Here is a 24,947-nt window from a genome sequence, read left to right on the forward strand (position 1 = left end):
CCATTTGATAGCCCGCTCTGCAAACACTATGCTGTGAGCGAGAATATTCATACCCCCTCCGGGAAGTGTGCACGTCTTATGCACGGGGACCAGCTTTCGGGGAGGAAATTTTGACTTTTCAATACTCTCCCAGATGAAAAATGGGCCGATTGGCGTAGAGGGAGGAGGTCCACGCGGAGTGAGAATATGTGAATTGGTACCCAAAAAGCATATTTTAAGGGTCTAATCGCTTGCCTTCGGCCCTCTGGTTTATATCTGCTACTTTTATTCCCACCATTGGAATACCATTAAATCTCTGAATATTTTGTTCTAGTTAGAAATGTGAACATATTTTGCTAAGGGCGTAATTGCAGGGCTTTTCACGTCACGTCACGTGACGCGAAGATACTCATCTTTGGCGGAAATATTTCCGCATGGAAGAAATGGGCAGTTTTTCTGGTATCATTTGAACCCCCACTCGGGGCTCCGCGGACAAACGTTTGCTTCGCTAGTAATTACACGTTTTCGAAAAATCTTTCCCGCTTCTGCAGCGAGTGACGTAAATCTGTTCAATTCAGGGGATGTAACTTTTGATTTTCGTTTAAAAGCCACAAGACGTCGTCATTCTCGACCTAAGCGATTTGATGATATTCCTGGAAGTTTGCAACGGTATCGTCACGCGAAAAAAACACCACGAAAAGTGACCAGTCAAAAGTGAAGGTATACAGTCAAGACGGGTTAAGCACCATTAAGTGCGACTGGCGACTTTTTTCCTTTCACGGTGTTGCCCTAAAACGCGGCAATGTGAAAGGAAAAACTGGCCAAGAATGACCAAGAAGCAGGATTGTTAGACAGCGCACTCAGGCCTGAAACATTAAATTCTAATATGCAGTTTTGCTGCGCTCATGTTGCACCAATTAAGTCGAACCTAGTCATTAGAACCAACAGGAGTGCTATTTGCGCGATCGGACGAGATTGCTATTGAGATTGCTCGTTGTTGGATGTAAATTAGACTCGAATTTACACGTTATGTGCTCTAGAATCGGAAAAATAAACCAATCTCATTTCTTCGTCCGCAACAACGTTGTTACCTTAACGACTTCGATGCTGCAAGTCACCCTCGAGAGTAATCATTGAAATGCCACTATGGATAAGAGGTTACACCTGCGACATTGTTGTCTATACATCGACTGGAAAATCTACCTTGTGGCAAAAGGACAAGTTCAAAAATAACCTAATAATAGCGGCAGATACTGAATTCGCGCATTATCTCCGAATATGTGGGACGAAATTCCCCAACTTAACGGGTTTAATGAAAATTATGCGCCGATAATGCACGTGCCATTTCTGTCAGGTTTAGTGTTTTTAACAACCGCGATAAAAACGTCTCGAGGACAGGAAAATAAAAAACCTCATCTTGGCAAATACTTTTTTAGCATTTTTATGGTTGTCGCTGCGAAGGGGACGCAGGTATGCACCTAAGTGTTACCAACTATCTGAAATTTCGTTTCATTAAAGGCTAACCTGGTGGGACAATAAAAATTCCTCTCTGGACACGAAAGAACCTCACTAAAGTAGACGCGAAACTCGAAATCGTGCGAACATAATTGGAACGTAACACAGATTCGTGCGCTCGATATGACACAGATGGGACATGTTTACGTAATAAGGGATTGGAAAATATAACATTTTTTGATTTATAAATAGAGCGGATATTTTAAAAATACTAACGCGAACATTGATCTCGAATATGTTTCACATTAAGAGTTCCAAATGAGTTTTGAAACCGCTGGAAAAAAGGAACGAGCGCTTGAACGAACAGGAAAACAACTCCATAGCACCGATTTCAAAGAAGTGAACACGAAAAGGGAAGCGAAAGGCGCAGAGTTCAAAGAATAACTAGAAGTAATCTGATCTAACCTGAACTAACAGGAATTGCAAAATCTTGATAAGACCCGAATTCAAAGACGACTGGTCGGAACAATAGCGCAAGAAATAGTCGCTATTGAAGGAAGGAGAAGTGGAATGGATCAAGACAAGCTCCAAGTTTAAGACAAGGGTCAAACAAGTGTCAAACGAGGACAACAAAGGAACGAGTTCAAGATAAAAGCTCGATAAGAAGCCCAGCGCTGAATGCGATACGCGGTAAAAAACGCAAAAAAGGGATCCCATGAGCTCCGCATCCTAGAAGGAACAAAAGTCCAACAACCGCAGAAACAGAGAAGAAAAGAAATCCGAAGGTCAAGAGAGTTCAAGGATTTAAAAGTCTTAAGAAAAAGAGAATATATGTCGACAAAGATGACGAGTGCTGATTCGACAAAGGAGAAGTACTAGGACCAGCAAATATGGACAAACATCAAGATCAAATAAAAAGACTGATTCAAGTCCGAGATAAAATAGGAGTGCCAGAGTTAAGAGCTGAAGGAAAATGTGGATGCCGTCAGGAAAAGTATCACACGTGCTCCGAAGACAACATGGAGACGCTGATTTAGCTCTTTCAAGAAGGATTAACCTGAACTAATCGATCAACGTCGGAGAACACAAGGGATAAATGGTGGGAGACGAGAGATAAACCTATAGAGAATCAGGTGTCGAACATATCCGAGAGACTAAAGAACAAAGAAATGAAATTCACTCGTAACCACTTAAAGAACATTGTGCGCGGAATGTCGGAACGAAGAGGGGATGAATGACTCAACACAACTGAGAAATTTAAGAACATAAGGGAGTGGCGTTCGACGTGAGCGTAAAGCTTGTGGAAGAAACAGAATACCGAAAACAAATGGCGAATAAGAGGAAATTGACAAGGTATTGATTTTAGAAGGAACATCACCAGAGACAACAACCACAACAATAATACTCACGATTAAATTCTTGTCCAAGGAGGTTCTCACTGATTTCAGGCCCAGGCAAGCACTCGGCTGTCATCTACTAAGTCACAAATTTAATCAACAGATAAAGGAAAAATTTCGAGTATTGTCTTTTATTATAGATTCATGGTCGAACCTTCTCATAAATTACCAAAATAGTAACCTCTTAATCAAAAGAAGTACTTCCCTGATTTCAAGCTCAACCACGTCTTTAACCTTCAGCTATGAACCCACAAATTTTTAATGCAATATCCCGAGAATCGGAGGAGTACGGAGGAAAAGGTTCTGATACCAATACTTATAGTAGATTGAATGCTTTGACAAAATGTAAAAAGCATAACCTCCAAATTAGAAGAGGTACTTGCTTGATTTTAAGCCTGATCAACCAGTTAACCTTGAGCTACGACCCCACAAAATTTAAATATAACGACTTGAGAATCGGAGGCGTATGATGAAAAAGTTTCGGCTAGTAACCGTCATGATACATGCGTTGTAGAACGTTCCCATAAATTGTGAAAAATGTAACCTCCAGATTAATGGAGGTTCCGATTTCGGGCCCACAACATTTAACCTTAAAGGAACAGGTTTGTCCAATGGAAAAGTTTCAGTTTGTGACCTTTATTCATGACTTCTGGTGAATTACGAACATTGCAATATCAACATTTGAGGAGGCATTGCCCTAATTTCACCTCCAGCCGAACCGCCGAGTCTTGACGCAAACACCTGGAGATACAGGGGCGTAAGGAGGAAAAGATTCCGCTTATAATTTTTGTATCAAACTTAGGCAACATCCTGGCACCTCCTTCCACCGACCTCTTCGACCTCGAATTCTCATTAGTCCCACTGCATCTCCATACCTTTTCTCAGTCAAAGAGCTTTCTCTCGGGTCAGAAAAGCAAATCCGAAAAGTTATCGATGTGTTGCTCGTTGCATTTGAATAGCCCTGAGGAGGACCAAACACATATGTACATATATGGTCAAATCGTCGGCTTTTTTAAATAGCACAGAGTTTCATTGGTTGTCGTAAACCCGCTAATTGAACGGTTGAAAAACGACAATAATAAAAACAACAAAGGTCAATTTCAAGGAGAATCATCCATTCCAAGTAAGGTCGAAATAGAGAAGAACGACGTGCGTATTCAAGAAGCGGAGAACTAAGATTTTAAAGAAAACAGTTTCGATGCGTTTGCCTGTGAAAAATGTACGGGCACGTCCTAAAGAAATATCTCGACATAAATGCGAACTTTAGCTTTAGTTTTAATTCCGTACCTGAATCCTGATCCTCCAGATGATCGCGGCCTCATGTAACCTCACAAACACACTGAAAAGGCATTAACTTATGCGAAAACCTGAATAGAATGCGATCGAAGAAAATTGCATTTTTAAAGAATACATGGGAACATCGAACACTAATATCTGCAAAACTTTCCATTCTTTCCAAGATATCCAACCATACAGACAGTTCAAGCAGCTTTGTGTTAGTAGCTTCATATTTTAGTTAAGTAGCTTTCAATTAGCTTCACCGTGGAAAGAAAATAGACGCTTTTTATGTGTTTGTTGAAATCGTATGTTTTCTAGAATAAACAACGGTACATTTGGCCTCAGAAGGGGGACAAGCCTAAGAAAATGCCGCCACTCGGATTACTCAACGATGGGGGCATTATAAGCCGTCAACGAGAAAAAGTTGTTGTGCGGAGAAACGGAACGTGTTTCATTGAGCCTGAAACTCAAAGTTCGCTTAGGGTTGTGAGCGCTAGTGCAAAAATAGAGGAGCCAACTAAAGAGCAGTCAAGACCAGATTGCAGCCGGTCAATATAAAATGCAAGCCGGTCAAGATGACATGAAAGTTGAGATATAAGCAGCACAAGACTCTATGCAAACGAGGCTTGACGAGGTCAAGACATCGGTGAATGGCATGATGGTAAACCTGCGAACGGAAGTTGAAGGTAAATTAGATGGAATCGCAAATGGAATAGATCAAGTAGATCAATAGATGCTTACCGACAGATGATGTCAGACGAGAATTAGTTGATCAAATCAGGAAGGTTGAAGATAGGCTGCGGAAGGAAATTGAAGATATTGGCATCAGCCAGCCGACTAATGCAGATACAAGCGATGAATAAAGTGAAGCACCTAACTTTTGATGGTGCGTGCCCTTCGCTACAGTGAAGCCCTAGTAATTCGAATTAACCCGAATATGGGGCTACCTTTGAAGTCCCCAGAGGTACGTTGGAAATCCGATAATCTCAAAGTCATTCTCCAAGCACAAATAGTGATCAGGCCAATGTGAATCAGGACGATCAAAAGTGAAGTGAAACAATAAGCGCTGAGCGCGGCCGAGGAGGGGAGGGGGGTTGTTGTTGAGACCCCGAACATGGAAATCAGGAAATAAAAAGAGGTCAGACCTGAAGTTTCATAGCACCTCCTTTCCTCGCGAAGTGGTACTGAAAGCTGCAGGAAGTGGGATTTTACCTGCAGTGGAAAATCATATAGTCGACCTTCTCTCAGGAGGAAGATCTTCCCGTGCGAAAATGATGTTTATCTTGGATGATTTTGTGTTTCCACCCTATTTAATCGTGAGGCCATCAAAATCGAACACGACGAGATCGTAGGATTAACACGGGTAGGTTCAAAGTGGACACGAAGAGCTCCACGACGACAACTGCTGAGTCAAAGTCACAATTCAATCAATGACCGTGGAAACATTAAAAGAGCCATATGATGATGACAACAAGCGGACCGACGCTTTGGATGGAAATTTATGTCGACTGTTAACTTCTGAAGAGTTAGTCTCACACGAAGTTTGGAAAAAATCAAATTCGAGATCTGTTAAGGAAATATCGAAGTGTGTTGTGTGTGTACAGTTTGGCACTGTTTGAAAGCATGCGCAAGCAAGCGTTCGTAGGTTCTTCAAGAAGACCAACAAGACGGTTGAACTCGGTTTTATGTGAATGATCGAACGCTAAATGATGCTCCAGAGCAGTTGTTCCGTGCAAGTCCGATCGGGTGCAGTGATAAGCTTCTTACCGTACTTGTTACATAATAGTATAGGTTAAAGAGAAAACGGTGTGTGTTTCAGAAGACGGAACGCTACAATATTTGGCCGATTTCGAGAGCGTTTAAGTCGAAGTTTAATTTAAGAATGATTTCTTATAGGACTCTTAAAGACATCTCCATTATTTTAACGATAAATACTCATCAATCCGCTACTGATTGCTCCATTATGTGAAACATGAGTTCTATTTTAAAAATCTACCAACGGACACATTATGCATTCACACGTTTCTTGTGTCAGGAATTTGGATCTTTCTCCGATTTTTTAAAATAACTTGTTGCTTGGTGGCAATAATTCATTGTGGCGCCAACTTGTTGAAATGTTTTCAGAGTTTCCTCATGTTTTCTTCACAAATAGAAAATCGAGGCTTACGTCAGTGCAATCATGCACTTCGGGTAATAAACCGAAAATTAAAATAGTGCCCATGTCCATAAACTGTAGTATTTAGAACCTCATTGATATTGAACCAACAATAACAAGTTTTTAAACATCTTAAGGAACCTAAGGTGCTAAAAATCGATGGAAAAATGTGCAATATTTGGCCATGCAGTAAGAGCGTGCGTTAAAAATAACTTTATTTGTGTTTAGATGCAGTCTAGACTTACAGATTATCTGGTGATAATTAAATGAGTTAAAATAGATTTTTACGGTTTTTTTTTCGGATAAATATCTAACAAAACTGTAAAGGTGCATGAAAATTTATGAACGTATTGAACTTGGAAAGGACTTCAAACGGACCTTGAAAATCCCCTTAGTATTGAAAACTTTTGATCGCCAAACTAACACCCCAGGTCTGGCACCTGAGGTTTCAGAAACTGGAAAGTCAATATGTAACAACCTAATGGAATTAGTTTCTGGTTTGCTTGATGTTTCAAAGGAAACTAATTTTTTTCAGATTTGCAGAAAGTTTCCATTAAAATTTTGAAATAGTCCCGGGATCTATTCCTGGATTTGGAAAGTGTGTACGTACGGGAGTCACGTACGTTCGGCGTAGGCGTTCCTAGTGACGGAAAGGCCTTCATCGTGAGAATCCGCTGAAATTTGCTGGTATCATGGAAGATTCCAGACGCATGCCACGAGAAATACCAAGTCCTAGGCAAGGAGGTCGGAAACAACAAGGGTTTTTTTAGCAGTGACTAATGATCCAACCCGTTGAAATGACGTCATCTCTTTATTAAGAACCGACAGTTATATGTTAGTTTGTTAGTGGACAGACTTCTCAATTTCCCGTATCTAATGTAAATTCCATATACGAACTAACCGCAGCCAGCTGTACGTCTAAAGCTACCTACGGACTTATCACCTTGGCATTAAATTCTTATATTTCCAAGTCTATTCTAGGAGCTGACATTCTAGTACATTTTGGTCCGCTTCCAGACTTGCAAACTGAGAGAATTCTGGATGCAATAACTCAACGTATCTGCCGCAACGTGTTTATGAGTACGTTGGTGTGTTTGTTGTAGCTGGTAGACTCAGGTTCCTTTGTCAATTGGATATATCGGTCTGATAAATATGTTTCACTGAATAAAAGGTGCTGAAACACGAATCCAAGTTTGTTTAGATAAGTTAAATAGGGATTTGTCCAGTTCCTGGCGTTATGGAATATGTGAAACCAAAGATAGGAGCATCACTTCCTCTTTTAACACAGTGAACGGCGTATAGACTAAAAACGTCTTGGGTTTCATGAATCATTCGTGGCAACAGTTTTCTCTGGTCAGAGATCACCATGGACTCTTCTTTTCATCTTCATCTCTTAAACCGGATGTTGCTTCCATCAACAGATACTACATGAATTCCAGGTGGTGTAGGAGCAACTTCAACGTCTGCCTCAAAGATTAATGGGCACTGGTTGGTTAGATCATTTGAGGAATATCAATATTCTTGAGTAACATCAACGACTATGTCGCCAGTTTTTCAAGAAGATGCTGCCAAGTAACGTCTATTTCAGTGTGATCTTTGGCCCGATAAATATTTTCACAGATTCGTTTATTTAATAATCTGTTTAAAAATCTGTTCATACCAAGCTGTGTGGCTTTAGAAAGAGTTCATTGAGGTAAAAATAATAAAAGATTTAACATGAAAAATAAAAATGTCGAATGGGGTCTTAGAGTCTATTAGTAATGTATTTTTGGATATATCAAAGCTAACGCTCCTTCATATACAGGGCGCGCCAACTAAAATGAAAGAAAATTATTTTCTCGGTTGACGAAGAAGTTATGCAAAAATGCTCGGGAGCGTGAACTTTAGTAAGGAGGGCAAAGGTGTTTGATTAGGATTTGATTAGAAATTCGCTGTGATTTCCTTCACCCCCTAGGGAGGGGAAGAACTATCGTCAGAATTTTAAATGATACAAAGGTTCGAGTGATAAATCAAATTAAAGGTGTTTCGAGGACGACACCGAAATTTCTTACTTTGAAACAACCGTTGACAAGCAAATCGTTTATTGCTTTATGAACACCACTATTATACCTAAAGCGCAAAAACATCTAAATCAATATTTCAAAATGATGTTCCGTAACTTCGTGGCAGTGAAACAAGTTTGGATTAACACACTTTCTGCAGTATTTCGGAGCATATTTGGCGGTATTCATTGACAATGTGCTCTCGCAATACTTACAAGCTACTTGGAGGAGCAGTATACATTTTGAACCTGGGATGACCTCATAAAAAAAATCTAATGAGGTCAAATCAGGTGACCTTGCGGGCCATTTAATTGCACCTCTTGTCCCGGTCCAATGTCCAGGGAAATTTTCGATGAAAAATTGCCGAACCGCTAATGTGTACTGCGCCATCTTGTTGGAATGTTGTCTGAATTATTTTCCACGAGATCGATTAACTGGGGATAACCGAAGTATTCCAACAACTGTAGATACGTTTCGCCAGTCGGACTTGCACGAATAAGATATGTATTTGAAATTTTCGGGGTGGCGCTTCCCCTGCCTAGAGGGTGAAGAAAATCACCGGAAAATTTTAATAAAAAATCTTCCTTCTTCATGCTAATGTTGACGTGTCCGCGCATTTTTGCATAACTTTATCATCAATCGCGAAAACAGCTTTGTTTCGCTTTCGTTGCCGCACCCTGTATTTTTCTGTCCACCGGATAAACAAATGTAACCTTCATGTCTAGGCAATATCAGCCGGGTTACTAAGAGTTTGTAAAATTTCAAAAGTTTTAGGTAGTTTTTAATGGAGATTGATCATTTGACCGGCAACATTCTTACTCTAGATTTGAATTCGCAGTCTCTGCATTGCTTGAGACTCATCATCATATTTTCTGACAGCCTCTCTCTAAATTAGCTGTTTATACGAATGTAAATTATAATTCTAAGAAATTATAATCACAATCATTGTTTTGGAGTGCATTCATATCTCCCTGTAAGCGTCCTTCCGGCAGCTCTGTCCCGAGCCGTGACACGTTTGTCTGTTTGCTTGTTCTCGCTAGTATGAAATTGAAAGGATTTCGTTAGTCTTTAATTCCAAACTGTTTACTGACCCAGTTGAGGAAGAACGACTTCTCTTAATTCAAATGTCGGCTCTTCTAGTACTTCTCGTCCCCCGCCTTGCTTTGCCTTATTTTTTATCAGTATTCTCTCATTTCGAAGACGATAAAAAAATAGTTACACGGTTTACTTAATAAAAATTATGCAAGTTCCAAGGCGAGCACAGCAAACGCGTATGTTCCGTTTCGACCTCACTTCTCGATGTCGTCTCATAGAAAAATCCTTTAAAGTATTTACGCATCAATGGATGCACCAACACCCAACATCTTGCTGTGCCTTTAAAACACGAATAACAAGTAGATAAATAATCAATTTTTCAACGGGTGTTGCACTGCCACTTTATGCAACGTTCAAAAATTTGTTCAATTATCAATGCGTAGTTCCCATATTAATATTCCACAGTTTCAGCTTAATTTCCTTTCGTGTGCTGAGAACTTCCCTATCGTCCGTTTGCTTCCTCCTCTTTTCTTGCAAATTCTTCTGATGCCACATTCCTGTTTACAGTCAGCACCAAAAGTATTGGAACTAACGATCAACACTTACAAATCACGGCATTTCTCGATTACAAGTTGTTACACGGAGTTTTTTTGTAAAAATGCCTTGAATCGCCATAAATGAAGACTTTAGTTAAAGTTTTTAAATATTTAACAACAAAAAGTTGCAATAAAAAAATAATCAAAATGGCACCTTTTCAATGACCCAAAAATATCGAGACGATTCCCTTACATACCCCTAGAATGAATTATAATGCTCCCAATATGAAAATCTGATTTTAATAAATGAAAACTTGTCTCATCTTGTTCGTCTTGTGGCAAGTGGTGCTATTTTCAAATTAATTGCAATATGGGGGGCGGTAAAAACACAATTTTCGATTTAAGACAATTAGCGAGTGGAGTATCATTATGAAAACGGCCGTTCCTAGAGTAAAATTGCTTTCATATTAAGACTTCGTAAAAGTACAGTGGGAAATGCCATTTTACGGTGTAATAACGAAGACAGACTGGACTTTTTTCCACAAACAGGCCGTCCAAAACTTTTTAAAATCAAAGGGACCAACGTCTTATCTTGCCAAAAATTGAAGAAGATCCAAAAATTTGTGCCCCAAAAGTCCAAATTTTACTAGACCAACATACACGGAAAACGGTATCGCTTCAAGCAACACGCCGATGCATCCATTCTCATATTTATCATGGCAGAATAGAACGAAAAAACCATGGCTGATGGGAAAAATAAGAAAATGTGGCTAGAATTTGCACTCATCTTAAAAGAAAACGACTACTGGTCAGATGTAACTTTCTGTGATGGGTCCAAATTTGACATCTTTGACTCCGATGGGTCTCCTGGTGTGGAGAAAGGCAAATGAAGCGTTGAAAACGGCGAATCTACGTCTTACTCTCAAGCATGGTGGAGGGTGTTATGGTTTGGGGTTGCATATCAGGTGCAGGAGTTGGAAAATTGGTATTCATAAAAGAAACAATGGAGACAATGCACTATCTCAACCTTTTAAAAGAAAATCTTGGATGTAGTGCCGAAAACATGAACATTTTAAACATGTTTCAAAAATTCTCTCAAGACATAGCGCTTGAATAGTAAAATAACGGCCACTTTACAATTGTCCTCAGGTCATCAAAACGCCTGCCCATTCCCCAGGCCTTAACCCCATTGAGAATGTATGGAGTTTTCGTGAGACGCGAGTAAGAAGTCACCAAACTACTGCTGATACGGGCACTTTAAAGCAAGCATTGCAAAAAGAATGGCATGAATTGAACAGAAACTTTCTACAAAAAAAAATGATTTCTTCAATGCCAAAGCAGCTAAAAAGTATTATTGAGCAAAAAAGTGGCCATACTAAATATAAAAAATATCTGTGTTTCCCGTAGTGGTATGAGAACTGAATCGTCCCAATATTTGCGGATCATCGCAATGTTACCGCTTTGAATGTTTGTTTATTGTATATTTTTGTTATTAAATATTTCGAATCTTCTACTGCAAGTCTTCACCGTTAGGAATTTAATATAACATTATTTTAAAAAATCTCTATTTAGTTATCACTTTTCAACGGAGGAACATCCGATTTGGAAAATGCTCATCTTCCGTCCCAATATCTTTACCGCTGACTGTACGCATTTCCTTCATAAGTCCTTCACCGCCGTACCTCCCTTACTGTCAACTTCTCTGTGCCATACGCGCTCTTCAGGTTGTTCGAGACGCGCAAAACATCATTAAAACCAACAATACGTAGGCAAGCGAACATTCAGCAGAACTATTCAGGCTGAGCCCACATAAACACTTATTACAGCGATGTACACTAAAATCGCAAAGAATCCGCTGACGTCGAATCAAAAATATTTTAATGCTTGTTTATGCTTCGCAGATTTAAACCGTAAACATCGTCTGATGTTGGTACATCAACTGGAAAGAATGCAACGTGGGTAAGGTTAGTTCGCAGATAAATCAGCCGACTCGTAAAATGCTCAATGAATGGATTTTATTACAAAATCGGTCTGATTAGATCAGTGAAAAGCAACCGATAAAGTTTCAACTACTTTAGGTTTTAGTTTAAACCTGCTACATGGGCTTTCTAGCTTAACGGAACCGTGGCAACATCGTTTCCTAAAAAGGGTCTTTTATGGAAATTTCATGATTCCTTAACTGCCTTATTAAATTTTGCACTCTGTAACTGAGCAAGTATAATATCTGTTATTAAATTTTATGTGTTCACCAGGTCAGTACGAGCTTTCTTTTTGCCATGCTGTTGCCAATTATATTGTCGAAGCGATCGTATGTACAGTAAATTACCGATTTGGTTGGCATTCGAGGGATTAACCATCCAAGACATGCAATGGACACTACGAGAATTTATAATATAGAAGATTCCCATGTCCTCAATGATTTCAAACTAGAAAAAAACAATCAACGCGCTTGGGGAGAATCAAAGGAAGCCGGTTTGGTTCTTTATGCGGATTGAAATCACCCAAGAGGTGTCGTAGAGAGTATCTGAGGAACGAAATAAAATGGATCACGGAATGACTTGAAGCATGTTGGTTTGATCAGTTTCGATCGTTCTTTCCAGATTCCGGAAGACACCCTTGGAGTTGTAAATGACGAGAGGTTCCACATCGGGGAGTCTGGAAACGGCCATTCTGAAAAAAGCTTGTTTCCAGAGTGCCTAAATTGGCCTCTGCTCGGGATTTGGCCGCCACTAGATTCGCATCGGAATTCTCTCCCAGATTGTGATCCAGACCGTTGAGAAGAACGTTGATAATTCTTTCAGATTGAGATGCCCGAAGGCATAGATTCTTAAAATGTTGAATTAAGGTAGTTTCAGGAAATTGGGATTTTCGTTCTTTGATGCCTATCCAGGTTCTCTGGCAGGAACCTTAAAAACACATCTCTAAACAGTCTTTCTAGCTTCAGAAAGCAAGTTTCGAGCTTTGCAGAATGTGGCCCCTGGGAGGAGCGCAGGTCTTTTCCATTAAATTAGCTTCGTTCGGTATTTGCCGTATAGGTTCTTTACCTATACGGCAATTTTTAGGCTCAACCTGACGGTCCTCTGTCGAGCGATCTACAAGTACTAATTGGTTCTTTCTCATTTGAATGGCCGGGGCAACTGTCGAAAGAGCGATTTCTTCAAATTTGTCGGATCCTCTAAGGCGTGCCTGATATGACACTGAAAATTGCACTTCTTAACGCAGCAAATTATATTCTCGCGATTCTACAACAATTGACACATTTTTTCGCAATGTGCAATTCCCTCTAACCGCAAAAAGTAATTAGTGCTAAAAAACCAGTGGAAAAACTTGAATTAGCACCATCATCAATCCATTAGATTTTGCTGAGGTCTGGTTGTTTGCCATTGCAAATTTCTCTTTGCTTTTATTGGCAAACATCACTTTACACCTCAAACTTAAATACTGCACTTATGTGTTAAACACACAAAAGTGCAACAATGTATAAAATGCTTATTAATAAACGAAACAGACACGCGGCGAAGCATTTTAAATTATGTTGTGTGACGCTTAATAACGCCGTTAAAGCAAGCTACCGGTTTCTTTCTCAAAACATTTGGGACTCGTTGCCTATTTGTCAATTCTAATTTGGGACAACCGGTATTAATTCGTCCGGAATTAGTACGAAAAAAAGTCCACGTTGCTCGTTAGAAAGGCAGCAGGTAATTAATGATGCTAATATCACGCAACAAGAATGGTTAGTAACAAATTAGATAAGTCTTGCAGATAATCTAATTGGGAATTGGTAGCTAGACATGTGTATTTTAATGCTGATAATGAGGCTGGAAGTGGGGTTTTTGCTCCTGGGGATTTATTCTTGAAACTAGGAGGAAATTTTTTCATGTCTCGAGTGAAAACGAGGCCCCAGTCCATCGCAAGAGGACAGTTGATTACGCTAATAATGTCGTAGTTAGATGAGCTTTTCATAAGAAGAAAGACAAAAAAACCGACACAAAAGTACATTGAGGATTATAGGAAAGCAAAGTTCAATAAAATTAAAAAAAACTAATTTCCAAGGGGATTCTTTCCAGGAGGATCCAAGCTTGGTTCGCTGCTCTCTAACTGAATAAAATCTGGCCTCGATCTGGCGATTTCTTTCTGGAAGGATCGGACAAAATTAGTGTGTCTTGGTCAAAAATCCTCTCGAGGACCATTTTTGAAACATAAAATCTTGTAACTTCCGAACTGAAGTCTCAAAAAAGCTAATTTTGGTGCATTCGAAACTCTTATGTCTGCCCCTCATCTGAATGAAATAATGAAAATTTAAATTTCGCACGTGGAATATCTTCAAAATTGAAGCTCAGTGCGTTGCTGATTGTAATGCAGGTTCTTGATCGAGACATCTGGTTATGCCTAAATATCCACAAAGGGCGCGCAAATTGAAAAAGTGTTTCGTCCAAATGGAAGAAATTGTCTTTCCAGAAACAAACGATGTTGTCAAACAATCAAAAACGAACTAGTGCCCCATCATCATCCGCACTTTCTTCAACCAAATTAACTTGAATTGGTCTTATTGACCCAACGAAGGATAAAATCCAATCGCAATTAAATGCAAATCAGCCTTAATCAGTAAAACCCATTTCTCATCTGGGGTCAAACTGCCGCAACCTTTCACTTTCCGCAATTTTATACTGTTCCAATTAAGTTAATCACGCAATATTCCATCATCTTGATTAATTTCTCAGTAATTAAGAGAACTTTTCGGAAGTTCCAACCAAGGGATTTCCTCATATCTTCAATTTTCCGTTCTAGGCGAAGTATTCAGTATGATTTGCACCATGACAGAAAATCTCTTATAAATACCAGAGTTTTTTCTAATAACAGACATTCATTTGTAAACCTTTGATTGTTCTTTAGTAACCTTATATCAATTAGCAAATAAAAATGAATAGAACATTGTATTGGGGTTTGATTTTGATTGTGTGTAAAGTGGCTTTCAGCACCTTATACGTGTCCGGTGATGATTATTTTCAATCAGAGGAGGATAATAATCCCAATGAAATCGAAGAGTGTTTCGGAGATAACGAAGAATGCTTAAAGCAACCCTCGAAGAACCCAGAAACGTTAATTCTCAGTCACGTGGTAAGTATCCCAAAAATATTCGATTTTTAAACCGAAAAAAAAACATATTTGTTCAGTTATTTAGACACGGAAATAGGACACCAGATAGCTACCAGGAAATGTACCCCGAAGACCCCTATCTAAACAACTCCTTCTACCCCTACGGTTTAGGACAACTAACCAACGTAACTACCATATTTCCTCATCCTAAAACAACCCATAGAACTTTCAATTTTAGGCAGGGAAGCTTAGAGAGTTTACCATAGGTACGACACTGCGTCAAAGGTACAATTCCTTCTTGAGCGACATGTTCGTCCCCGAGGAGGTGGACGCTACCACCACGGATTACAACAGGACTAAAGCCTCCTTGCAGTTAGTTTTGGCAGGGTTGTTCCCCCCTAATGAGGAGCAAATGTGGAACAGAAACCTCATGTGGCAGCCTGTTCCGTATAATTATGCCCCCCGGAACCAGGATCGTATATTGAATGCAGTTCTTTGTCCGAACTTCCTGAATATGTATAGGAAAGTTCAGGAATCTTGGGAGATGAGAAGCCACTTTAAGAAATTCCGAAAGGTTTTCAATTATGTTTCCAGGTATGTTTTTACACTTTCTTTTTCGTTATTTATTTATGTTTCTTCATATTTTCTCATAATTTTTATCTGCGTGCGTTTTTGTTAATTTTAATTTTTGTTTATGCAGTTTAGTTTTCTGTTATTTTTATTATTTAATTATCAATTATTACGTTTTTTTTTAAGTTTTCTTCAAATCTACTTTGATCTTGAATCTCAATATCCTGGTTATGATTAATTTTGTTTTCATGATCTGCTTATAGTTTGAACTCAAAAATATTGTTACAAAGGGAGAAAATTCTTATATACCCAAAAATAATTTTATTCCGGAATATTTTCCAAATATGCTTTAGTGATTTGCATGTTTAGTTATAAACGATTGCGACACGAGACAGCTTTTAGTATTCTCTCACAACATCCTTCCAGAAGGGTTTCATTGCGTTCTTCATAACCACTTTTTGAGGGATACTTCATTAATTCCTTTTCCACATCTGTTTAAAGCTCAAAGTAGAGCGAACCACAATGAACTCAATCAAAATCTTCTCTTGTATTCAATTTTACCCATTCTTAGTCAGATCCACACAATTGTACTAACTAAAATTTCCAGATTCAGCGGCCTCAATGTAACAACTTTTCAAGACATCTACAACCTGTACTTTGGCCTCTCGACCGAGGAGGAATTTGGCCTTATCCTGCCTGACTGGACCCAGAACGTGTGGCCACAAATGATCACCGACATTGCGATTAGAGAATACTCAGTCATAATGGCGAAACCTGACATGAGAAGAGTAGCTTCGGGTTACTTTCTGAGAAAGATTATTGAAGATTCAAAGTCGAAGATCTATGGAAAGGGCGATCCAAGAAAGATTTACTTATATTCAGCCCATGAAAACAACATTGCACAGTTTCTCATCCTTTTAGACGTGTTTCGTCCTCATGTGCCCAACTATGGCGCGCATGTCATCGTTGAGGTGCACAAAGTCGATGGGGTTTTTGGGGTTATGGTAAGGGGATGGTGGTAGGGAAAGTTTGCTTTGCTGAATATTCAATGCTTTTTAAGGTTTTCTATCAGAATTGGGAAAATTCAGAGCCGGAGCTGCTGCAAATTCGGGGTTGTGGCGAGTTCTGCCCCTTTGAGGAATTTGTGAGAATTATGGAGAAGTACGTGCCTGAAAACACTGATTTGTGCGATAGAATAGGCAGTACATAAGATTAGCTTGTCGCCACTAGGAAGTTTTAAATTCTATAGATTCTATAGATCTCAACGTAATTATTGTCCTGTGTTCCTGTATTTATTTATTTTATTTATTGTGTATTTTTAAGAATGTAAAAAGGCGTATTTTTGCTTAATAAATTGATGCTAAATAACTTAGTTTAGTGCTTAGTTTTCACTCAAAAAACCAAAGATAAAATGAGAAGTTAACAAATCAAGGAAGTCGGTTAAGGATGAAGAAAGGAGGAGGTTGACTACTCACAAAGATATTTCAATTCGAAGGAAAATGGCACACAAACTTGGCAAAAGGCACTAAAAAGTAACCTAAAAAGGTGTGTATTGGAATTATGAAGGAAAATCAATACGTGCAGCACCGGTAAAAACAATTTCACACTTTTATTAAGGTATTTACCATATTCCTAGATTCGTTTGTACCAATGCCGGCGGGTCTACATGTTGTGTATCCGATTTCCATATTTCCAGGTCTTTTCCTGAATTTTCCGTTTTATCAAAACTTTGCGACAGCTTTGCCATTTTGCCAGTTTTTCTCTTAACATTCTCACCGTCTGTTTGTAACTATGTTTTTACCAATTCTGGCCGGACTACACACTGCGTGCACGACTCTTAATGAAGTCGTGCAACTGAATAAACCTAATTAATAACTTCAAAAATTTGCAATATCTTCAAGATATACGGCCTTCTGAGAAATCTACAACTGTCCCTAACCCCACAAAGTAATATGCTAATCCGGCTATAACACCTCCGCGAAGATTTACCGGCCTTAAAGGCCATCAATACCTACTAAATGGTCTGGTAAATGCCAAAAAAACGTTTACTGAGATGTCTCATTACATTTATTAACACGTACTACGAGTCTCACTACTTTGTTGCCGTTGACTTATGTAATGAACGACCCAATTAAAGTCTTTGCTCGCTCATTCCGATCACATACTAAATTATTAATGTTTATTTATTTACTATATAAGCACGTATTTTACGAGATTTAATGGATGGTACGCGAGTAGTGGACGAGCTCGTTATGTGCGAAGATTAGGGGTTTTGTTGTTGTAAACATGCGGTTAATCGCTGGGTGATCCAGGTCGCGGATGGGTGATTTATGAGCCGATTTGATTGTTTTTTCGAATGAGAAGCGCACAGAAATGGCCAATTTACCTTAGTTAAATTAAGGAATTCTTAGGTCAAAACCAGAAAACTCAAGGATAACCATTCGAAAAGTCTTAGAAAACGAGTCATTTCACTTACTTATTAGTCAAAAAAATCCAGATCCACCGCGTTCATTTTTGGTCAGCAATCAGGGCTAGACATTAGCCCACTGTCAAACAAAATTTAGCATCAATGCGGATTCCGCGTGAATTTGGATTTATATATAGAAATTGGAATTTGGATTCAAATATAGAATGATGAGGTTTGACTCCGAGTTGCCTGAGAATGAGTTCAGTGGAGGGGTCGGCGTAGAAAATAACGATTATGGGAAAAATTATTAAGTATCTGAGGACATGATAAAGGAACATTAGGGATATTATTATGCAACGGTGAATTTCTGCTTTCGACTGCGCGTCAAACACCTTCCGGAGGCAGAATTGGTTTGATGTCTAGTTCCCAAGCAGTTGATAAATAAACGCTTGAACCTCGCAAAGTTTGTTTTTCAAAGTGATTTGAAGGCTACGTGCTTTTTTGACGAAGGAAAAGTGCTTTCACTAGTGGCACTGGCGGTACTATATTAAGATGGTTCGGCACTGACCAGGTTCTTCAAAAAAAAAACCACAACGCTTTTGTAAAGATACCAAAAATTTATTAAGTTATGGCAATTTGTCCAAATTTTTTCCAATTTAAAATCCTCGTGATTTCCCCCATCAATTTTTGCCAAGTAAACGAGATGTAACATTCAAAAAACTTCTGAGCCAGCGGTGTACGCTCTACCATATATTGATTACACCTTGGTCCGTTGCTCTGCGGGGCAATTATGGTTCTATATTTAAAAATTAATTTTGAAATACGAACGACCTATAAATATGTGAAAAATACTATAGGTAAGTTACATAAGCAAATAATAATATTTTGGTGCCGTGAATTATGTTTTCTAAATTTTAACGGATGATTCGCTTCTTTAAAATAACTTTTTAAAATAACCGTTTATTTTGTAATGCAACACGAGATATATATTTTTTTTATCAAAACAAACAACGATTCCAAAAATATTAAAATCCTGAATCACATTATTTTACGACTATTACTCATAAAGCCATGTGTAGGCCATAGAACGATTCTTCCGCAAAATCGATGTGGTTGCGTTCACATTAATCACCCACGTGAATATTTCGGACCCAAAAACTAGAAATTGATTTATAAGACACTACTATTCCTGCTGTTCAGCTACAATACAGGAACTATAAATTCCTTGACTTTTGACTGCAGAAAATGTAAGAGGATTGTTATATCATCATCATCAAATCATGACCACGAGAGGTGATTATTTCTTGGAATCATTAAACCATTTGACGAACAGATTGACGACAGGAGATGAGGTCATTAATTGCCATGACGCAATCATTGCTGGAGAAGAACATATCTGTGTAATTTGAAGAACGATTAGAAAACGTCGGTCATAAATAAACAGAAAAATCTGGATTATTCCTTTTTCTACACGATTAATAGACGATCACGCCAGAACAAGAGAACCCAGACGGTGTAAAGAGCCGGAAGATGATAAACTAGTCCAATTTTTAACACGCCAAAAAGAGATTAACGGAGCATCGCGAGAATAAAGTGGTTAATAATTTTGATGGCTTTCGAGGATGTTGGAGTAAAGATCGTTTTATTTTGTCTAGGGTTCATTAATAACGGCTCATAAACAAGAAGTATCCCATTGTCTCGTCTGTTACGACAATTCCTGATAGCGAAATCTCGCGCCGCCAGCCAGGTGATTCATTACTGGGTCTTTTGAGAGGAAAAATGAGCGTGGATGAGAGGAAAGTGGCACCTGCTTTGGGAAAATATTTAAAAATTATTAGCAAGTTAGTTGGTGCTGGACTAAAATTTGAAATGTCGGATACATAACGTAAGAAAATGTAAACTACAAGCACTTGTGCGGTGTAAAAGTTTAAATAGCTTAGAGTGCTACAATCGTCTATCTTATCGCAAGGAAAAAATTCTAGAAGCCAAATATAGCCAGCGATTTAAGTCAAAAAGGCAAAATCTTATGGAGAAAAAATGATGAGATATTTCTAGGAAGTGGCACTACTACATGACAACAGACTTGTTGATTTTCAAATTCAACCACAGTGCAACACCTTGCTGGGATTCCCGAAGCTTCCGATCAGGATCAAGAGCAGGGTTCCCATATGAGGATTGAGACGTGAAAAGTCGACACGCTTCGAGATTACAACATAGTATATCGCATTTTTAGTCTTAAAATGCTTTAAGAGAGACGCCCTAAATTTAAAAAGTAAATATTTTTCTTGAAGGTGAAAAGTGAGGGTTGAATGAATGACCGAACGACTGAGAGATGGGCAGGATTCCCCAGCAAGGAACCTTTACAATGTATAGGCCAAATTATCGAGCCCGTCACGTTCCTCCTAAATGGAGTGACGGTGGTTCCGTCGGTTTGGAGAAAGCTGGCGAGTATCAGGATGAATCTCCCTGATCTCGGCAGGCAACGGTTTACTGCATTTTGGCATATATCAAAACTTTTGTGACGTGCAAGAGCTTCCCGCGGACAAAGTGCACACTGGTTTGTTTCCGAGGGCCTAGTGACTTCTCTGTTATCCGAATTAAAATATGCCAAGAATTAAAAAATAAAATTGAAGAATTTTTAAAAATGATTTCTTAGGGTGTTTTGGCAGGTTTTAATCGATTCGAAGTCGAGAGAAAGTTGGATGACGCGGGTGAAATGATTCATCTGGACCGATGTTGATTTCGATAATCGCAAGAAACGGGAACATTTCAGCCGTTTTGATGCGAGAAAAACCTACAGATTATAGAAAAACCTCCAGAAATCGATAAATAAACGTCAAACTTACTACACTCTGAGCAATTTAGACGATGTCTTTAAGGATGTTTCAACACTTTCTTCAACACATTTAAAACCCACATAAATTCAAAAACCAATCACCATAACACGACTTCCAAATCAACTAAGAACTAATGATGACAAACATGTTTTTAACGCCGACTGAATTATTGTTATTGTTAAACAAGATTCCTGAACATGTGTATCTTTTGTATCAGACACAATAAATAATGTACATGTTTCTTACCTGTTTTGGCATCTTTAGATACTAATGATGGTACAGTAGTCGCTCATTTTACCTTTTGACGTTTTAATATAATAAATTAATATCGATTATTGTAGAGACATTAAAAATAATCGTGACTGCATGGATTTTTCGATAAAACTAATTGTTCACGAAACATTTGGCCTGGATCGACGTGACGCTGTGATGTCCGATTTACATCATGATTGCGGTAATAGTTTTTAATTACTTGTATTATAAAAAGACGTGATATAAATGAGTGAAACAAACGCAAAATAACAGTTATCTTGGACGTTATTTATGGCCATTTTCAGAGGTTCATATACAGGCGGCAGGCGTCCGACAATCCCATTATTCACAGCCATTTATGGATGTAATTATCTGTAAAGATGATGTGCCCTAGCGGCTTCCGTTGGAGGATATCAAGTATTATTCAAAACTGTCTTATTTGTGTCACATGTAATATTGTGACAAGGTATGAATTGCTTAAAGATGTTGATAAAATAACCATTGTAAGGTGCGAAGAATTAAAAATGCAGATGCGTGTATGAGGAACATCGAGCGATTCCTTGTCGTCTTCAAAAGTAGTCTGAGCGTTTACGAACCGATGCCTTCTAGCTTTCAGTCCAAAGATACCTGAGGAAATCTACGCACAGAGCGCTACAAAAAGTGATGAAACGCAATTACGACCACAGAAGGAGAAGCGACTCATTGCTATTTTAAAAATATCACCTCCCGATTTCACGAAATGATATCTTGAAGTTTTCATCATGAGGATAATTGAAGAAATCTCACACGCGTCAACGTAATGAGGTAGAAAAGTGTGAACGCTGTGAATAATAAACAGACGAAGCGATATCAAATATTCTTCAAAAACATCTATGGCAGTCTGCGGAACAAAGCTTGTAACCTTTAAAAATGAGAGATTGCGAAACTGCCCTTTACAACTTTTAACCCAAAGGTACCTGAGGAATAATTCCAAGCGGATATTCCACGCTGATGCAAATACCAATAAAACGCAACTACGGGCATGATAAACACGTTAACTGGCACCCACCTTGAACTTTGTAATGCTCAAAAGCTATTTTGGAAATGTGCAAAACGAGACTTTGTGGTCTTGATCTCAGAAAATTATTGAACCTACGATGGAGGAGAAAGTGATAAAATAGTGATAAAAAGCAGTAGCTTATGGCTTGAAAAATATCTTCGATGCGACACAGCATCTAAGATGCTGCCAACCGATATTTTGTAGTTTAATTATCGAACCAACTCGAGAAATCTAACAGACGGTTGGTGTACAAAGTGATAAAAAGCAGCTATAGGCGCGAGAATCATACGAAACGATACATTGTGGTCTTCGTTATAAAGAAAATACCAAGAATCTAAGGAGATTGTAATGCTTAGGAAATTTACTGGTAAGTCGAAATATAAAGCGATAAAACGTTACTACAGAGACCGAGAATAGACCAACGGATATTTAGTAGTGTACAAGCATTAAAAAGTATCTTCGGGAGTCCTTGAAATTATGTTTTGTAGACCTCATAAATTATTAAGTATCTAGAACTACTAGAGAAATCTACGGAGTCCTCGATATAGTCTAAGACATAATATGTTATGGTCTTCAAAAATAGTTTTAAAAGTGCACGAAACGAGATCTTGTAGTGCTTTTTATAATAAGTCGCCTCAATTCACAAGACGCAACAAAACCCAGCGCCCTGTATGAGAATCGGACAAAGGGACACCTATCTCCGAAAATCTATGGGCACGCCGAAATATAAAGACCAAATGTATCTATAGCAAAAAAAAAAAAATCACGGAAGATACTTCGTGGTGTCCAAAAATATCTTCGGGACTGCATAAAACGATACCTTGCAGCTTTCACTACGTAAGTTGATAAAACCCAACTTCACGCACGAAAAACTGTCTAGATGATACATTGTCGTCTTTAGTCTTTAAAAATAGCTTCGAAAGACTACGAAACGATATTTTGAAGAATGTGCCAAAACTCAATAAGGCCATCAAAATCGGACAAAACGCTATCACGTAACACTGAAAAATGCTACGGAAACCTACAAAACGACAGCTTGTAGTCTTTGTTTTAAACTGGTTTTGATTAATCGATCGTGATTTACACGAAAAAAAAACATCACTAGACATACGAAGAACAGTGCTACCAACATTTTTCAATATGTAATCTTCAAAAACAGTTTAAAAAGTCATGAAACAATACTCCGGCAGCCTTCGTTACCAAAAATTATTTCCGAGAATTTATAGGCACATCGAGACAGAAAGTGATATAGTGAACTATGGACACGAAAAATGCACCAATTAATACCTGGTAGTCCTCAAAGGGTTTTGGGAGTATATAACAAACATTTTACACTCTTAGAGTTCGTTGCAAAAATATGTCCTACAAATGGATGGAAAGTAGTTAAATGCAACTATCGACGCAAGTAACTAAAGAACAGTAGTAATTAGAAAAGAGATATTTTGTAGCCGAATTTTGTAGAAATTTCTCAAATAACTCGAAAAAAACATATTTAAAAGAAAAAATACTTACAGAACGAATGACACAACCTCAGAGTTGGTAGAATGCCATCGTTTCATACTTCAGATTTCCTCAGGGCTATTGACTTTCTCAAGGTTTTACTGGCGTAATTAAAAATGAAAAATCTTTCCAAAATAACGAAATATGTGTGAGCATTCAGAAGTACACAACCCAGCCAACGCTAAATGGTTACTCATAGTACAAAATATCGATAATATGAAATATTTTTTAGACTCAGTGTAATTCGGAAATGATGCATTTAGGGCGTTATGGTAATAAAGCAAAAGCACTGAGATTTGTGGCAGAATGACACTGCATTTTGCTCGCACAGACATAGAAAATACCGAGTGTCTTTGAAAGTTGAATTACTACCATATTTTGTTTCGAAATCGTACATTTAATGAAATCTGCAAGGGTGTTACATTTAAACCTCACGCCGAAATATTACGTAACATGTTTGAAATCATGCAATATATAAATCTATGCCCCACAACCGCAAAAATATCAAATAAAACATTATACATGAAGTATACCTTATAGGGAGATTTGATGCCACTACCGATTCCATACAAAAATGCTCGATATTGCGACAAATCCCGTGGTAAACGTCGAAAAAGCAAATTTCTCCGGGATTTGAAACCTAAAAAACGGCTTTGCGGGGCGAGATTCTATTGCGCTCGAATACCGGAGGCCAAATATTCAAATTCAGGTTACGGGATTACCATAAACTCCTGGAAATTTGAACTGCTTAAAGGAAAAAACAATTTTTCAAAACAAAATTATTCTAGATACTTTGATGCGAATTCAGGTGAATTATTGCGCAATATCAGAGAGGATCGGTGCACGGCAACTATAATTTTAAAATAGAGAGCGTCTCCCGAGTTTCTCAAAAATGTCTTTAAAAGCTCCTCGGCATTGAAAACGATCGCGTTAATTTAAACTGCTGCCAGTTTAAAACGCGTGAGGAAAAAATGCGTATCGTGTAGATCGGTGTGTGGTCACTTCAATCGTAAAATACCGGGTGCTAAAAAATTTACCCGAAATGTTTTTAGGAATTGCCCAGGAGTGAAAATGATCGTGTTGATTTCAAATGCTAGAACTTTTAAATATCGAAAAACAAAAAAATTACGTATTTTGCGAATCGGTGTGTGGTTACCTTAATTCTAAAATACAGGGTGTTTAAAAATTACCTCAAAATGTCTCTAGATGCTCCTCTGGATTGAAAATTTGCCTGAACCGATTCAAAGTCCACCACCAGCTAAAGCGTTCACGAAACTTTTCATACAGTTTTGAAACAAGTTAGAGTAACTTAGGCAGACTTGATCCACGAGACTGAAAAAGATTTCGCGCTCGAGAGTCGCGTGCTCG

The 24,947-nt window shown here is 38.4% G+C and overlaps 2 protein-coding genes across 3 annotated transcripts in view; one reads left to right on the top strand and one right to left on the bottom strand.

Annotated features, from left to right (window-relative positions):
* The window catches only part of LOC136349646 (follistatin), a 36,783-nt gene extending 11,877 nt beyond the window's left edge, over nucleotides 1-24,906 (bottom strand). For both annotated transcript variants that reach the window (XM_066301341.1, XM_066301332.1), the window contains exon 1: nucleotides 24,770-24,906. The gene's annotated coding sequence lies outside the window, so the exon portion shown is untranslated. The remainder of the gene's footprint in view (nucleotides 1-24,769) is intronic.
* Nucleotides 14,760-16,898, top strand: LOC136344323 (venom acid phosphatase Acph-1-like). Its single transcript, XM_066291662.1, has 5 exons — nucleotides 14,760-14,995; nucleotides 15,052-15,159; nucleotides 15,213-15,568; nucleotides 16,152-16,548; nucleotides 16,605-16,898. The coding sequence occupies exons 1-5, from the start codon at nucleotides 14,798-14,800 to the stop codon at nucleotides 16,752-16,754; spliced, it is 1,209 nt and encodes a 402-aa protein (XP_066147759.1). The 5' UTR covers nucleotides 14,760-14,797; the 3' UTR covers nucleotides 16,755-16,898.
* Nucleotides 24,907-24,947: the final 41 nt, after the last annotated feature.

The sequence above is a fragment of the Euwallacea fornicatus genome, chromosome 2 (assembly GCF_040115645.1).
Source record: "Euwallacea fornicatus isolate EFF26 chromosome 2, ASM4011564v1, whole genome shotgun sequence".
Lineage (NCBI taxonomy): Eukaryota > Metazoa > Arthropoda > Insecta > Coleoptera > Curculionidae > Euwallacea > Euwallacea fornicatus.

What these genes read in the sequence shown, in the direction of transcription:
- LOC136344323 (XM_066291662.1), top strand. Translation starts at nt 14,798, where the DNA reads ATGAATAGAACATTGTATTGGGGTTTGATTTTGATTGTGTGTAAAGTG. An exon ending in GTTTAGGACAACTAACCAAC is followed by an intron (nt 15,160 to 15,212) that starts GTAACTACCATA and finishes TTTCAATTTTAG; the next exon opens with GCAGGGAAGCTTAGAGAGTT. An exon ending in ATGGGGTTTTTGGGGTTATG is followed by an intron (nt 16,549 to 16,604) that starts GTAAGGGGATGG and finishes ATGCTTTTTAAG; the next exon opens with GTTTTCTATCAGAATTGGGA.